The sequence below is a fragment of the Oryx dammah genome, unplaced genomic scaffold (assembly GCF_014754425.2).
Source record: "Oryx dammah isolate SB20612 unplaced genomic scaffold, SCBI_Odam_1.1 HiC_scaffold_7, whole genome shotgun sequence".
Classification (NCBI taxonomy): Eukaryota; Metazoa; Chordata; class Mammalia; order Artiodactyla; family Bovidae; genus Oryx; species Oryx dammah.
The window spans coordinates 35,910,963-35,928,552 of NW_024070191.1; the positions used below are offsets into that span (position 1 = coordinate 35,910,963).

A 17,590-nucleotide genomic window follows, 5' to 3' on the forward strand; every position below is an offset into this window, starting at 1 on the left:
AAATGGGCCAAAGAATTAAACAGACATTTCTCCAAAGAAGACATACAGATGGCTAATAAACCCATGAAAAGTTAATCCCATTTACTTTTAACCTAAGTGTTTTTACATTTCAAGTGGGTTTCTGGTAGACAACAGCAAGCTGAGTTGTGTTTTTTCATCCATTCTGATAATTGGTGCATCTGGATCACTGAAATTCAAGCTGACTGCCGGCATAGCTGGATTAGCATCCACTGTATCTGTCAGTGCTTTCTATCTGTTGTCCTTGTTCTTTGTTCCTATTTTTGTCATCTGCCTTTCCCCCCCCCTTCTGTTGTTTTAACTGAGCATTCCATATGATTCCATTTTCTCTCTCTTCTTAGCATATTGGCTATATATATATATATATATATATTTTGCTAACTTTCTAAAATGGTTGCCCTAGAGCTTGCCATATATACCTAGGGTTAATCCAAATCCCCTTTGCAATAACATTATACTACTTTACTGATAGTGTGAAAGTGTGCAAGTGTTAGTCATTCAGTCGTGTCTGACTCTTTGCCACCCCATGGACTATAGCTTCCCAGGCTCTTCTGTCCATGGGATTCTCCAGTCAGGAATACTGGAGTAGGTTGCCATTCCCTTCTCCAGGGGATCTTCCTGACCCAGGGATCAAACCCAGGTCTCCCACATTGCAGGCAGATTCTTTACCATATAAACCATGTAAGTTAAGTATATATAACTTAAAATAAAAAATTAATCCTAATTCCACCCTTCCATCCCTTGTATGTTTCTCAGCATTTCCTCCTTCCTTATGTGAGACAGGATGGCTGGAGTTGGGGAGTTTCCCTTCTCCCTAGGGGAAGGCCAGGGCAGTCTGGAGTGTGTTTCCCCTTCCAGGTCAGTTAGCCTGCAGTAATCCCCTGCAGGCTGGGCTCTGGTGACTTGGTTTCTCCTGAGCACAGCCTGGCTAAGCACACGGTGTCTGTTGTCTAGTGGCTGCTTTCCTTCTCCCCAGAGCAGGAGGGATTCCTCTTCCCTGATATTCACTGTTAGGATCTGGTAGGGCTCCTGGATAGTGGGGTCCCCCCTACCCTGGGTCCCCCGGAGCCTTAACTCTCTCCTTGTCCCCCCTGAGCCTCCAGGGCCCATTGCTCCAGTCCAGGATTGCATGGTTCTCACCACAGCATCGGCTCCTGAGTCTCTCCTCCAGGACCCCCTGCATCTCTGCCTCTCCGACCCTGGGGACAGTGGTTTGTCCTGTGTTCTCCTCTGCCTTTGAGATCCAAGAAGAGTTGTTGACTTTTCAGTCTCTTTGGTTTTTGCTTGCTGTTAGGATGTAGTGATAATTCCCAAGCTCCCTACAGGCTTTGAATGACGCCTGTAGTTCCCGGCCCACCCTCCACACTCCGGAGACCGAGTCACAGAGAGCTGGTTTCCCACGCTGGCTTCTCTCTAACTGTGTGGCCCTGGGCAAAAGTCAGATTTCTGAGCTTCAGATTCCCGGTCTCTGAGAGGTATCACTTAGAACTGCAGGCTTCCCTGTGGCTCAGACAGTAAAGAATCTGCCTGCAATGTGGGAGACCCAGGTTCAAACCCTGGGTAGGGAAGATCCCTAGGAAAAAGAGTGGCTACTCATTCCAGTATTCTGGCCTGGAGAATTCCTTTGGATAGAGGAGACTGGCGGGCTACAGTCCACGGGGTCACAAAGCATCCCACATGACTGAGTAACTAACACTTTCACTTTCTTTCACTTAGCACTACAAAGGACTGTTCTGAGTAGGTCTGGAGTAAGTTACAAGCGCTTCAGCTCTGAGGACTGGTACAAACTTAACACCCACTTGTTGAGTAAACAGAAGCCCCCTCCTCACTGCTGCTCTGTTATTTCTAAACCTTGCTTTCACCAGACTACATCCCTGCTCAAACGCCTGAGAATCAGTCTCCAAACTGCAAACAGCTGCTCTACACTCTGGCCACCTGCAGCAGCTACCACCTAGACTCTTCCTTGGCCTTGAAATGCCATTTTGGGGTGTTCTGTTACTTTCCCAGGAGTATTCCTTTCTTGTCTCCTTAACTGGAACTTAGTTCTAAAGGAAAGGGATCCAATTCATAACATGTTGCTGGTACCAGGCTTTTCATAAAGAATTTGTGATAAGAAGGAGGAAGTGGGCTGGTGGGGGAGGGGAGTAAAAAATTTTTAAGAGAGGACAGAACATGGTGCCCCCAGTAAAATAAGATGGCAATGCCTAGGTGACCCTGAGCAGAACATAAGCTGTCCAGGCCTCTCTGTCTGGCTGGAAGACGTCTTTTAAAAAGAACAGAAACGCAGCTGCACATGTTATAAAATGGAGTCAAATAACTGGGCCATAAAAATATATAACGATGGCACATTTCCCTCGTTTGGACAGAAACATTAAGCTGCATAATAACTATAATAGTGAAAATGTCTGGACATTGATTATGGGAAAGGACTGTCCTTATCTTATTATATAAGCACCTCCCCTTAATCCTCATAGAAATCTCCTGCACTGGTACTAGTTTTACCCCCATTTCAGAGATTGGGACACCGAGGCTTTGGAAAATTCAGTGACTGATCCGGATACCTGGCCAGACTCTATACACTCCTGCACATTCTGGCCTGGATGCCCAGCTGACCTGAGCTCTCCATGCTCTTGCTAGTGATTCTTTCCGGAAGACCCACCAGGCACACTCCTGCCTCGGCCTCGCAGTGCCTTTCCCTCTTCCGGAAGGTTCTCCTATAGATGCCGTCACAGCTGTGCCCTCAGTCCCTGCAGGTGTCCCTAGGGGACCCTCCTGACTGGAGCAGCCATCCAACACGGCGGCCCCCGCGGTCTCCCACGCCCCTTTTCTGACCCGCGACGCGGCTCACTGCAGGAGCTACTTGCTCACACATCACCCTTATACAACCTGGGGGAAACCTGTCCTCTCTCTGCTTTGAAACCAAAAGGCACTGATGCCAAATGGCACTGAACGCAGGCCAGGGTAGGAAGCCGGGACAGGCTTGGGCAGAATCAGGGCTCCAAGCCCAGCTCTACTGATTCCACCTGTTGTGATTTCTGACCCCAGGCCAACTCTCCCTGCATCCGGTTCAATCAAAGACCTGCGCCATGGAGATGCAGGTGCTGCACTTGTGGGCAAAACCTGGCGTTGGCCGACCCCAGGTGGTTGCAACCCGCGTGGTTCCAGGGTGGGTCAGTTATCTGCCGGGCCCCTCCCCGCCACTCAGCCTGACCCCGCCCCACCCCGCCCCTCACAATCACCAGGCCCCTCCCCTCACCCCGCCCCTTCACAAGACCACGCCCACCATCCAGGCCCTCCCCGGCCCCGCCCCTCCCAGGTTCTGACCTCACGTCATTTCCTCCGTGCGCGAAGGAGCCGAAGCAGGCGGTGAGGACCTGCAGGAAGTGGAAGAGTAGGTGCACCTCGGCAGAGTCCTTCTCCTCCTTCTCCTCGTCCACCGGGTCGTCGTGCGGCGGCTCGGGCTCGGCCAGTGGGGGCGCCAGCCGGACCTCCACGCCACCCTCCTCGGCCTCGATCTCCGCCTCGGCCACGGCGTTGCAGTAGCTGGAGTAGCTGTCGTAGCGCAGCCGGCGGCGCGAGTAGGCCACGGCGTCGGCCACCAGCTTCTCGCTGTCCTCGGGCGCGGGCGTGTCGCCGCGGCGTGTGGCCAGGCCGGGCAGCCCGCAGATGGCCGCCGTGTAGCACGTGTAGCTGTTGTTGCGCCGCAGCTGCCGCGGGGCCCCGTCGGCCGGCCGCTCGTCGCGGATGCGGTGCAGCAGGTCCTTGTAGAGCCCCGAGTCCTTGTGCACCGTGTGGTACACGTGGCCGTCGGCCCGCGCCGTGCCATCGAAGCCGAAGGTCCCGTTGGACACGGGCGACTTGGTGGTGCCGTGCGTCATGGACAGCGCCCGGCCTGCGGGGACAAAGGATAGATTGAGCCCGGCCTGGAGGGGACAAGGGACAGACTGAGCCCGGCCTGCAGGGACAAAGGACAGACTGAGCCCAACCTGCGGGGACACGGGACAGACTGAGCCCGGCCTGCGGGGACAAGGGACAGCCTGAGTCCACGCCAGGGATGCTGTGGGGCCACCATGTCAGCTCAGGAGGCTGGACAGTGAGGGTTTTTGCATTTTTCTGCCGTACTCTTTATTTTCCAACCTGACAACGCAGGCCATGCAGTATGGTAGAAATAAAAAGGGAAACTTGGAAACATACAGCAAAGGGTAAAACTACCAGTACGGCAGTTAAAAAACGATGCTGCACTCTCCTAAAATGCGGAAGCATTCTTTCCTTTTCCAGGAACTCGTAGGAGGAGGATCCGTATTGGGAGCTTATTTTACAGAAAACTCGATACAAGAGGGACTCAACCCGTCTCCCTGTGAGATACACACTCCAGGTGCTGCTTAAAAACAGGACACAAATGAGCCCACCTGTGAAAGAGAAACAGTCACAGAGAGAGAGGACAGAGCAGCTCCTGGGGCAGGAGGAAGAGAGGAGCAATGGAGGGAGCGGCTGGGGCAGCAGATGCAAGCTCACAGGAGGGGTAAGCAAGGTCCTGCTGTACAGCACAGGGAACTATATTCAACATCCTGTAATAAACCCATAATGGAAAAGTATTTTTAAAAAGGATGTACATATATATATATACACACATGTACCACTTTGCTGTACAGCAGAAGTTAGTGTGCTGTTTAATCAATGGTATACTTCAATTTAAAAAAAGCTGGTGGACACAGTCAAAGGCGGTCTGTCAGATCAGTGGGCAGAGCCTATTCTCTTTCTTGGCGAAGTTGCAGATCCATCCTGGACCGCGGTGCCAGCACCCCTGCAGGGAGGTGGGCCTGGCAGAGGCAGGAGCTGGCCCATCACTGTCCACAAACACTGTGGGACAGAGGACCCTCACGATGGCCCTGATGGTTTCTGTGCTACTCTAGTGAGACCACTGCCCCGGTTCCAACGTCAGCTTTCTCTCTGCACCTCCCAGGAGGAAGGTGTTTGTATACAAAGCTGGATAAACTGATAATCTGATCTCCGGCAGTTAGGTGACTGCATGTGGAAGACACAGGTGAGGGGCCCAGAGGTGCTGCTGGGAGACTGCAGGTAAATGGCTCTTGGAGGAAAGTCACAGGACAGGAACAAGCCCGCTCTGGGACTGACCAAACCCTGGGCCCTTCAGCCCCTGAGTTTTCTCTGGGGACACTTGTGTGTGCTGGAGCCTCATTGCGACATGCAGGCCAACTGGCCCCCCAAAACTGCCTCTGCCCCATGCCAACCCAGCCCCCAGGGACTTACCATATGGGGCCCGGGGGTGGTGACCCCCTGACATGCTTTCTGAGGTCCCTGAGGGCTCCGCAGCTGAGCCCGTGAGGGGGACGGTGCTGTCGTCGTGAGCCTTGGCACCTGGCAGCTCTTTAAATACTGGGGACTCCACTTCCTGAATTTTATTGAGACTTTCATCAGAGGCTCTCGATAAAGCACCTTCTTTTTGTAATTTGCCTGAAGAAAATAAGAGTCATAACTGAAAATTTGGGAAGAGAATTCTTATTTTTGACAAATGAATATAAAAATAAATATTTATCGTGATACTTTCATACTTTGGGAACAAAAAAAGAAAAAGGAAAATAAAGTGGACAATTCAGTCTGGGAAACAGGCTAGAAAATTCAGCTACGGAGGGAAAGATGGAGACTCAGCCCTGAGTTATCTCATCCAAAAGCAACAAAAAAGACAGGATTAGATCTGGTTCCCAAGGTAAACATTCTGTAAATTCTACAACCATCTAGCCCGGCCTTCTGTTTTCTTAAACTGACCTCAGAATCACTGAAATGTTTATCCTTTTTGTCTTCATAGATACTGTTAGGGTCTGTCTGCTTTCTTCTGTTCAATAAGAGACTGCGCTCAGATTTCCTCAGGTCATCGAGTCTTAGGAAACAAGTAAATCATTTTCCTCAAAAGGAACAGAGAGATTCTGCTTACTTTTGAAAATCCTCTACTTCCAAAAGAAACCAGGGATTTTCAAAAAGTGGTTTTGAAGCTGGAGCGCACTCTTGGTAATCAGATCTGGTATGTGGATTCATGGTCTTGCTGCCTCACACTTGCCTGAGGAAGCGTCTAAGCTCTAAACCACCCAACTGACACGGACAGTCTTCTCGGTTCCTCTGCCGGATACACTCACACATCACCCTCATTTCTGTATTTACCCAGATAGATCACTTCTGTCTCTGTTGTTGCTGTTCAGCTGCTCAGTTGTGTCCTGACTCTTTGCAACCCCATGGACTACAGCACGCCAGGCTTCCCTGTCTTTCACCATCTCCCAGAGCTTGCTGAAACTCACGTCCATTGAGTCGATGATGCCATCCAACCATCTCGACCTCTGTCGTCCCCTTCTCTTCCTGCCCTCAATCTTTATACCTCTATCTCTGTATTTATCTAAATCTAAAAGATTAAAAAAAAATAAAACTAAGTTTGTTTACTACAAGGAATAAATAAAGGTACACACAGGTTTCTGACCTCAAACTGCTTACAATGTAGATGAGAAAAGTTAATATCTGTAAAGATTATAATAACAGATTTTTTTAATTGTGTTTTTTGGTTTGTTTTTTCTTGTTTTTGGCCATACTGTGCAGTTTGTCGGATCTTAGCTCCCCAACCAAGGATCAAACCTGGGCTTCTGCAGTGGAAGCATGGAGTCTTAACCACTGAACCATCAGGCAGTCCCCCCAAAACATGCTAACGTATGAAACAGGTATTACCATTTTCTCTATTTTATAAATGAGCAAATTGAGGCCCACAGAGACTGAATCACTTGCTGAAGGTCACCCAGGTAGTAACATGCAGTCAGTTTACTCTCTGTCCATGCCCTTAACCATAGTCTGTACTTAATAAAACAAGGTACCTGTATGTTGAAATGTCAAAATACATGTTATTGGCCAAAAAAAAAATCCCTTGGCAAGCCAGAATGGGTAGTAATGTCAGTTTCCTACTGTAACATTACAGCCTAAAGGTGGGAGCAAAGATTTTATGGTCCATAACTCAGGGAAGTAGTGCAGGTCAGGGAAGCCTTGGCGTGCTACAGTTCGTGGGGTCACAGAGTCGGACACGACTTAGCAACTGAACAACAACAATCAGAAAAAGCTTTAAATGTCAAGAGCATTCAAGTTTAGTTTATCACTCCCATTGGGGTTAAACCAGACAAGCAGGATGTTTAAGGGGGGGGGGTGGTTCCTTCTCAGCCAAGAGCAGGCAGCGGCTACACGGGAGAGGAAGAAGCAGCTGGATGTGAATCCGACATAGTGTGAAATCACTACTTAGTTTGAAGTTGTATGTACTAATGTGTTTTAATTATTAGTTTTTAAAACTTGCACGTGGTAAACTGGCTGTGTGTGTGTAGAATTCTGATTCTAAAAAATGTCTAGGGATCTCACTGGCGGGCCAGTGGCTGGGACTTCACCTCCCAATGCAGGGTGCACAGGTTCAATCCTTGGTTAGGGACCTAAGATCCCCCCAAGATCCCATGTGCCTCATGGCCAAAAAACCGAAACATAAAATAGAAGGAATATTGTAACAAATTGAATAGACTTTAAAAATAGTCCACATTAAAAAAAAAAATCTTCAAAGTCTAGATTCCTGTAACGCCTATCCCTATAGTCAACCCCTCTGCCCTAGCCCTTGACAACCACCTGTCTGGTCTCCGTCCCTACCGTTTTGTCTTTTCCAGATGTCATGTAAATGGAACCATAGACATATGCTTCTGAGGCTGGCTCCTCCGACGTGGCACGATTAACACGCCCGAGGTTCATCCATGCTGGTGCAGGCTCAGCAGCCCACTCATCTTCACAGCCGAGTAGCAGTCTAATATGTGGATGTATTTATTTCCAGAAATACGTGTGTATGTGTTCTGTGGATAATCCAGGCTTTTAGTTTTTGGTGATAGCAAATACAGCTGCTATAAATACTCATCTCCAGGCTTCTGTGTGAATTGAAATGTGCATTTCTCTAGAGTAAACACCTAGGAGTGGGTAAGTGATTAACCTTATAAGAAACCATCAAACTCCTTTTCTGAGAGGCTGTGCCATTCACATTCCCAGCAGGAGTGCGTGAATGAACATTCCAGCCACGCCTCATCTTTGTCAGCATTTAGCACTATCCTTTTTTTTTCCTTAAAGCCATTAAAATAGATGTGTGGGAATACTTCATTGTGATTTTAATCTGTATTTCTGATGTCAAGCAGCTTTTCATGGACTCATTTGCCATTCATGTATCTTTTTTTGGTGAAACAGCTATTTAAAATTTTTGTTTTAAATCGGGTTATTTTCTGAGCTTTCTTCCTATGTTCTGAACACAAGTCTTTTGTTAGAGGATTTGCAAACACTTTCTCCCAGTCTGCAGCTTGTCTTTTCTCTTAATAGTGTTCCTTACGGAGAAGGCAATGGCACCCCACTCCAGTACTTTTGCCTGGAAAATCCCATGGATGGAGGAGCCTGGTAGGCTGCAGTCCATGGGGTTGCAAAGAGTTGGACACAACTGAGCGACTTCACTTCCACTTTTCACTTTCATGCATTGGAGAAGGAAATGGCAACCCACTCCAGTGTTCTTGCCTGGAGAATCCCAGGGACGGGGAAGCCTGGTGGGCTGCCGTCTATGGGGTCGCATAGAGTCAGACACGACTGATACGACAGCAGCAGCAGCAGTAGCAGCAGTGTTCCTTACAGGGCAACAGTTTCCAATTTTGATGAAGTGCAATTTACCAACTTCTTTTATGAATTGTGTTTTTGGTATCAAACCTAAACACTCTTTGCTCTACCCAAGGTCCCAAAAGTTTTCCTCTTTTTGCTCCCAAAGTTTCATAGTTTTCTACTTTACATTTATACTTATGATGGATCTTGAGTTTTTTTTTTTTTTTGCAAGGTATAAGGCTTTAGGTCAAGGTTCTTTTTTTGGCATTCGATGCCCAGTTATTCCAGTATCATTGATTATATCAGTGATTTTCAACAATTGACTTTGTTGAAAATCAGTTGGCCATATTTGCCAGTCTGTTTCTGGACTTTATCCTGTTCTGTTAATCTAGGTGTTTATCTCTTCGCCACTTCCACACTCTCCTGTAGCTTTCTGTGGCATGGGTCCTTCAACTTTACTCTTCTCCAAATTTGTTTTGGCCATTCCAGTCCCTTTCCCTATAAAATTTTTTAAATTAATGAATTGTTTCTTTTTGGCTGTGCTGGGTCTTTGTTGCTGAGTGAAGGCTTCCTCTAGTTGCAGTGACAAGGTGTGTCCCTTCATTATGGCTCACAGGCTCAGCTGCTCTCAGCATGAGGGATCCTCCTGGGGTCCTGTCCCCTGCAATGGCAGGTGGACTGGCAGGAAAGTCCTCCATACACATTCTTAAAGTGACTTGTATAAATCTGCAAAATATCCTGCTGGGATTTTTATTTAAATTGCATTAAATGTACAGATCGATTTGAGAACGGACATCTTTCTGGTATTGAGCCTTCCCATTCATAAGCGTGGTAACGTCTCCTCGGTTGTTCAGTTTTTCTTTGAAATGTGGGTTTCAAATTCAGATATGTCCGGATCAAACCATGACTGTAAGGTACACTCTGAGGCCAAAAGGAAATACTTCTTTTCTTTTGAGAGCCCTGTAAAAGTGTGTGGCCATAAGGCTTGGAATTCAGTCACGTTGCCAGTAACAGGAAAATAGCTCCTGCAGTTTTCTAAGCCAGGGTCTTCTTTTTTTAAAATTGCTTTCACAGAGGTATAATTTCTGTACAATAAAATTTATACCTTTTAAAATGTGCAGGTAGACGACCTGTGACAAACGAGTACAGACTATAACTACCCCCCAATTAAGACAGAGTCCTGCAAAGTTCCCTCCTGTGTCTGCAAAGCTCTGTCCTGTCCCTAAAGTGCCCTTCTGTCTCTAAAGCTCCCTCTGTCCCTGCAAAGTCCCCTCACATCCCCTTCTGCAGCGTCTCCAGCAGCCCCTGGTTTCGGTGGCTGTGGATGGCTGTCCTCTGGAGCCCTACAGGATGGGTTTGTTTGTGCGTGGCTCCTCCTGGGAGTTCGCCTTCTTCATTGCTCATCCGCCCTCTGCTGTATGAAGAGTTTGGTCATCCACTCACTTGTTAATGAGCCTGTGGCTTGTCTCCACTTCGTGGCTAGTATGACTTAATTTGTGTATGAGTCTCCCTTCTTCTCTTGGATAAACACCTAGGGGTGGAATTACTTAAGTCATATGGTGAATGTTTGCTTAACTTCATAGGAAACTGCTAAACGAACTTTTCCCATCGTTGTACCAGTTTTTATTTCACCATAGACGCATGGGAATTCCAGTTATCACACTCAGAATCTGGTCTTTTTACCTTCTGCCATTCTTGAGGGAGGACACTGCTATGCTGCTGATTTGCTACCTGCCGTTACCCACGGCAACGAGGACCTCATTCTCACCAAGATCCCAAGTTATCCAGGAAAAGTCTAAGCCAGAAAGCAGGCAGGTGCCCTGAGACAGGGACCGGCCTGACCGTGGTTGTATTCCCTCTGTTACTCAGGATCACGGTGCATGATGCCTGCAGGCTTAGAAATCAGAGCCTTTTTGCAAATCAGAAAAACAGAAAAGCACTTACCTGTTATCTTTCTCCGCATCCACGGACACACAAAGAGCCACACGAAGAGGGCAAACAGCAGCGCGACCCCGAAGGAGATGAGGGCGATCGCCCACATGGGGAGGACCAGGCCCATCACTGGGGACAAAGGGGACACAGCTGTCACTGGACACGTCTCCAAGGTCGGGTATGACATCCCCACTCCTGCCATTCCCCGACCCTGAAGTGTATCATCTGGATTCTGTGATTAATAAAACTCTTCAGCCACAACACCGTGCGAGACTTTTTCTGGGGAACAAAGTCTTATGTTTAAGGCACACCGGGACTTCCCGGGTGATGTGGTGGATAAGAATGCACCTCTCAGTGTAGCAGACATGGGCCTTTGGTCCAGAAAGACTCCACATGCCTCGGAGCAACTAAGCCTGTGCGCAGCAACAACTGAGCCCACGCATCCTGCGGCCCTGTTGCCCTGGGGCACTAGAGCTCTGCAGCGGGAGAAGCCACTGCCGTGAGAGGCCACGCACCACGGCAAGGAGTAGCCCCCTCCACAAGCAGAGAAAGCCCATGACGAGGACCCAACGCAGCCAGATAAGTGAATTATAAAACTGTAAAAAAATAATTGAGATATACTGTTTACCTTGTGACTCTGTGGTTAACTCAGTGAGTAGGCTAATCATTATAAAGCAACCAACTTGGCAAAACAACATATTAAGTTGGGAATAAACCCATTTACAGTATTATCTCAATACCTAAATTCCCGAGTGGACAAATGGGGGTAAGAAGGGGTCTGTCTTCCCTCCCAATGCCTGCCCCCGCCTTCCCTCGGCACCCCAAAGCCCAGGGCTGCAGCGGCCACAGCAAGGCTGATGGCCGCCTCTCTGGTTTCTCAATAGTCAGCAGCCCAGCTTTAAATGGACATGACGCTTGGACCACACACACAAACCTTTTTTAAAGTCAGCTTAAATTGAGAAACAGCAGACGCAGGAAGAGTCTGCTGCCCCACTTTGTAACTGCTGGACAACAGGGCATAAATTTCTTGGGAGAAACGTGCCTTCCTTGTTCCAGGAAGAGGAAAGTGACTCCCATCACTGGAGACCAGGCACCACCACCCGGATGGGTTTGCACAAACAGACCTTGCCACACTAACTCTTCTCTCCTGTTATGTTTCCTAGTCTTTCCATAATCTATCACCCTTTGTCAAAATGGTACAGAAGTCCTGAAGTCTGACTGCTTCTCTGAGTGCTCATTTCTTTTCTGTGAAGGCTTCCATATGCATAAATAAACCCTTTTATTGTAAAAAAAAAAAAAGTCAGCTTAGATAGAAAAGTGTTGCCAAAGGACACTGACTTTAAAGCTCAATTCTTCTTTCAAGGGCCAACTCATGGAATTACAACACAGAAAAGCTTTTCATTGCTATCCAGTCCAGCACACAAAGTTGCCATTCCCTCAGTCAATAAAAAGGTGGAAGGTGGAGAGACATCAGGCTTCCCTGCCCTGCAGGGCCCTGAGCCCAGCTCCCCTGGTGACACAGGTGTGATTCAGACACCCACAGGTGCATCCTTGCACAGGCACAAGGAGACAGGCACGAGAGTACTCACTAGAGCATTACCTGTAACAGGGTTTGCAAGACAACCGACACACGCATCATCATGGAAGTGTGAAGTCAGCGTGGTGCATGGCATAAGATAAGGTCGAGATAAATGGACTGATAAGACGAGATGCTCTTGTCTAGTTAAGTGAGAAAGACCAGCAAGATCACGGTGTGTGCAGCACCACCCAACCTATGTCTAGAAGAGAAACACTGCTGTTCCCCCCCGCCCTCCCACCCACGGCCAAGTGTACACTCCTGAACAGATCGTAAAAGTTCTGGGAAGAACCAGCAGTTACTCCTGTGGAGGGGTCTCTCCCTGTGCTATACACTGTCCATCTTAAGCACAAGGCTACCCACCCCAGCATCTCACTCCCAAGCCCAAGGCCCTCAACATTATACCACATTCTTTCTAAATAGGAGAGAAGGGCTCTTAGTCACAAGCCCATGGATAGTGACAAAAACAGAGAAGGCAAAGAAAAAAAAAATGTAAAGAAACTCCAATAACTTGAAAAGCAGAAACTCACAGTCATTTGGGAAGCAAAATCAGGTCTATTTATTTATCTGCTTGTTTGTTTGCTAAAGGCTCCTATAGCACTTACTTTGTGCTTTCATACTGCTAACTTTGAAAATTTATAATAAGCACACACTTTTGTAAATTGTTAAACTTTTTTTTTAAGTTTGAAATAAGTGAACTGCTTAAAACTCTGCTCTTAAATAAACCTCTAATGCTGTAGGCTTTGTTACTATTAACTGTTATTTTTTAAAATATAAAACTGATTTTTTTTCTATTATTTTTTTCATTGGCGTGTAATTGCTCACTGTTAACCATTCTACAAAAAGTAAGGGTGTCTCAGACAGTAAAGAATCCACCTGCAATGCAGGAGACCTGAGTTTGATCCCTGGGTCGGGAAGATCCCCTGGAGAAGGGAATGGCAACCCACTCCAGTATTCTTGCCTGGAGAATCCCATGGACAGAGGAGCCTGGAGGGCTACAGTCCATAGGGTTGCAAAGAGTTGGACACGAACCATTTTATATATATATATATGAACCAACTCAAAATTTTTCAGGTAAAGTATTATTAGACATTTTGGTAATGGTAAGAGGGAAAATGGGTAGTTAATACTCTAAATGGAGAGTCAGGATTTTCATATATAAGTATGGAAAATAAAAACCAGAATTACCCAGCCTTGGCACCGTGGAAGGGTCACTGGTGGGAGCAGACACTCAGTAGCCAGGCGGCTCCACCCTCCAGCGCCCGGACACACCAGCAAGCAAGGCCCCACATGGGGCTGTGCCGGGGTGGCCGGCAGCCCCGCCCCAGCCCTGGCTCGGTCTCCGGATCCAGGCTTGGAGCTGCTTATAAAACCACTCAGGCTGACCTCACTCGGCCGTGCCTGCGGCTGGGGCTCCTGCTTCTGCTGTGTGTCTGCATGTCAGTGTCCGGACACAGGGAAGGACCACTCCAATGTGGTTTCTTGCTGAACTGAATGGTAACTGTTAATTACCAACATCAAACCAACTGCGGCTTAAAACTACCTGGCTTTTGAAGAGTCCTCCCCGTCTCCTTTGCGGCTTCTGGTTGAGCTGATGATAAAGTTGACACTTGGGCTACTTTGGCCTCACTACCTTAACCTGATCTAAGGCGAGCTCTGGGTACTGAGGGAGGGGGATGAAGCCCAGGAGCTGGAGAGATGAGTGTCTGAACAAGTGGACACTGTTGCTCCCAGGCCCCCTTCTCCTCCATGCCCTCTGAGCAGAGCCCTCAGCAGGGCAGAGCAGGGCCGCTCCACGTGCTCCTTCCAGGCCCATCTCTGTGCTGAGGTTACATGGGCTCTGGAGGGCATCAAGACCCACACCCGAAAGGGACAGGCTGAGGCCGGCTATACATAAGGCTCACGATGCTTCGCGGGGCCGATGAGCCACAGGGTCACCTGCTCCTGAGTCGCTACCATCACAACCGCCTTCACCATCGGTTTGGCCTGGAAAGTGGCCAGGAAGCTCCGGAGCCACCCTCTGAGTCACAGGACTGGATGGAAGATCAGAGGGTGAGAGGGCGGGAGACACAGGGGAAAAAAGCCAGGGGTGGGGGCGAGATGGCGAAGAGCAAAGGAAGCAGGGAGACGGGCGAGTTGCTGATGGTGAGAAAGAGAGAGAGGAACAGAATGGGGATTGGATCTTCCCGAACTATTCCAGCCATTTAGCAAATGAGCATCGAGAGCACACACCAGCATGAACGTATATACAAAACAGAGACAGACCCACAGACAGGAAAGAAACTCCTGCTTACAAAGGGGAAAGGAGGGAGGGATAAGCCAGGAGCCTGGGATTAACAGATACACACTGTGCGTACTCAGTCGCTTCAGGCGACCCCACCGAAGGCCTGCAGCTCACCAGGCTCCTCTGTCCATGGGGCTCTCCAGGCAAGAATACTGGAGTGGGTGGCCATGCCCTTCTCCAGGGGATCGTCCCGATCCAGGGATCAAACCTGCGTCTCTTACGTCTCCTGCACTGGCAGGCAGATTCTTTACCACTGAGCCACCTGGGAAGCCCAACAGATACACATTCAGTTCAGTTCAGTGCAGTCGCTCAGTCATGTCCGACTCTCTGCGACCCCATGAATCGCAGCACACCAGGCCTCCCTGTCCATCACCAACTCCCGGAGTTCACTCAGACTCACGTCCATTGAGTCGGTGATGCCATCCAGCCATCTCATCCTGGGTCGTCCCCTTCTCCTGCCCCCACTCCCTCCCAGCATCAGAGTCTTTTCCAATGAGTCAACTCTTCACATGAGGTACACATTACTATATATAAAATAGATAAGCAACAAGGACCTTTTATATAGCATAGGGAACTATCCTCAACATTATGTAATAACCTATAAGGTTAAATCTTGAAGGGAAAAGAACCTAAAAAAGAATACATATGATATATAATACATGGTATTATACATTAAGAGTATATTATATAATATTATATGCTTAATATGTAATTATATAATTACACATTACATGTTACATAATTTATATTATATATGACTTGTATATTATAAATTATGTACTTATATAGTTATGTATTTATATATTATACTATTATGTATTACATGTGTTAAGTATATGTATATAATACTGATCAACTTTGCTGTACACCTGAAATGAACACAACACTGTAAATCAACTATACTCCAATTAAAAAAAAAAAGAGCAGCCAGACTTACTTTTAAAGCCTCATGCGAGAGATGCCGACTAATAGTTAGGGGACCCAGCTCTAAATTGTACTAAATATACAGAAGCAAGTTTCATGGATTAAAAAAACCAATGAAATGCAAAAATCCAGCACAGAAAAACCCTTCAAAATCAATGTACTTTCAGGGGAAAACTTTTTTCCTTCTGAAAATTCAAGGTAGACTTTTTACAACAAAATTTTTGACAAAAATACTTGGTACTGAATGGCCTTCCTGCTAGGGTCTCAAATTATCCTCGGATAAGATGCTCAAGAGGGCGCTGAGGCTCGGCCCGCACCCCGGGGAAGGCAAAGTAGGACACGGCTTGGGCTTGAACTGCTCCGACCCTCGGCCAAGAGCGGCTGCCAGGAGCCCACACTGGGCGCACGGAAGCCCAGGCCTGGCTCCAGCCCTCAATGGCCTTTCATGTCCAGCCCTTTCATTTTCTGAACAGCAAAGATATGATGAATAGTGATTCAGCTCAAACCTCAGGCATCCTTGCAATTCTCTCCCAAACCCCCTGAAGATCAGGACATCCAACGGCCCTGGGGAGGAAGTAGAGAGAGCTGTCAGACCCACTCACAGTCTTCCGAGCCCTGACTTTGGCACAGCTCTTAGTTTTCACATACAACAATCACTGTTACAATCTGATGCTTTGAACACGTTGATCTACAACAGAACCAAAACTAGTGACTCCATTTATTACCGAAGAGAGGATGAGTAAAAAGTGATTCTACAAATGAGGTCCACGTGGTGTGTGTGTTAGTTACTGTGGTAAAATGAAACTTCTCTCAAACCCCTCAGGCTCTAGCCTATGTTAGTTCCCTTATACCTCTCACCCACCTCTCCTGCACCCTCTCTTCTCGCTTTCTCTGGTTTAATTTGATAAATAATACAAGATTATAAAAAGATCAGCCACAGATAATCAACACGGCCCTACCTACTGTATAGCACAGGGACCTCTGCTCAATATTCTGTAATAACCTACACGGGAAAAGAATCTGAAGAAAAACAGATTCATGTATAACTGAATCACTTTGCTGTTCACCTGAAACTAACACAATACAGTAAATCAACTATACTCCAATATAATATAAAAAATTAAAAAAAAATCAACCATACAAAACTGTAGGAGGTACAAATATGAAAATGCCTCCTGTCCTCCCCTCTTGCACCTACTTCCCAGAGAAACACTGATAAATATTTGGTATGTATCTTCCCAGGCATTTTCTAGAGATAAACAAACATCTAATGCAGAGTGTTTGTGTGGATTTCTTTTACTTTGCCGTAAATTTAACAGATGTAAACTAGACTGTATATATTGTCCTGGGTCTGCATTTCCCACATAACAGTATACTGTGGACATTTTCCCACAGGAACTCACACACACACACACACAGACACACACACACAAGTTGACCTCATTTGAAGAATCACTTTTTGCTAGTCCTCCCTTCCCTGATAAATGGAGTCACTAGTTTTTGTTCTCAGATCAACATGTTCAAAGCACTGGAGGAGTTCCCTAGGTAAGAGGAATCCTGCGGCAACTTTAAGAAGATGAAGCACCACTTTGAAATTACAAAATGCTCTTTCCTAATCTGTCCTATAATTGAGATCTTACTCCCCCCTGCATATGGTACTAGCTTTCTCAAACCAGGGTTTAGTTACAACAGTTCTGAGAAGGAAGTGAGTTCAAATCACTCTGTCCTGAATCCTGCTCTGAGTGAAATTGGAGACTCTTCTCAGCCCACGCCTTCCCCACCCAGGGCTGGGAGCCACCCCAGCTCCAACGCCCGCTCCCTACAGCCTGGAATGTAAAAAACCGAACAGAACACAGAGCATCTCTGGGAATCAAGCTCCTTCTCCTGAGTCAGCAGGGACTCGAGGGGGGCCTGATGCTCTGGGTTCCCTGGGGCTGGACCAGAAGGGCTGCCACAGGGGGAGGAAGAGGAGGAGGAGATGGAGGAGGGGGAGGAGTTGGGAAAGGAAGAGAAGGAGGAGGAGGGGAGGAGGAGGAGGGGGAGGAGGAGATGGAGGGCAGAGGGAGGAGGTGGGAAAGGAAGAGAAGGAGGAGGAGGGGAGGAGGAGGAGGGGGGAGGAGGAGGGGGAGGGAGAGAGGGGAGGGGGAGAGGGAGCACGTGGGAGAGGGAGAGAAGATGGAGAAGGGGGAGGAGGGGAGAAGGAG

The 17,590-nt window shown here is 47.7% G+C and overlaps 1 protein-coding gene and 2 long non-coding RNA genes across 4 annotated transcripts in view; 1 reads left to right on the plus strand and 2 right to left on the minus strand.

The window, feature by feature from the left end:
• SLC20A2 (solute carrier family 20 member 2) overlaps positions 1 to 17,590 on the minus strand; it is a 110,044-nt gene that overhangs the window by 15,491 nt on the left and 76,963 nt on the right. For both annotated transcript variants that reach the window (XM_040243246.1, XM_040243247.1), the window contains exons 6-8: positions 10,615 to 10,731; positions 5,290 to 5,493; positions 3,343 to 3,910 (exon numbers count right to left, since the gene is read on the minus strand). In XM_040243246.1, coding sequence (XP_040099180.1) covers positions 3,343 to 3,910; positions 5,290 to 5,493; positions 10,615 to 10,731 — 889 coding nt within the window. The remainder of the gene's footprint in view (positions 1 to 3,342; positions 3,911 to 5,289; positions 5,494 to 10,614; positions 10,732 to 17,590) is intronic.
• Positions 6,645 to 7,953, plus strand: LOC120865854. The gene is made up of 2 exons (XR_005721533.1): positions 6,645 to 6,740; positions 7,713 to 7,953. It is a non-coding gene; the product is annotated as an uncharacterized LOC120865854 (long non-coding RNA).
• LOC120865852 lies at positions 11,142 to 14,495 on the minus strand. The gene is made up of 2 exons (XR_005721532.1): positions 13,722 to 14,495; positions 11,142 to 12,298 (listed from the first exon to the last, which is right to left on the minus strand). It is a non-coding gene; the product is annotated as an uncharacterized LOC120865852 (long non-coding RNA).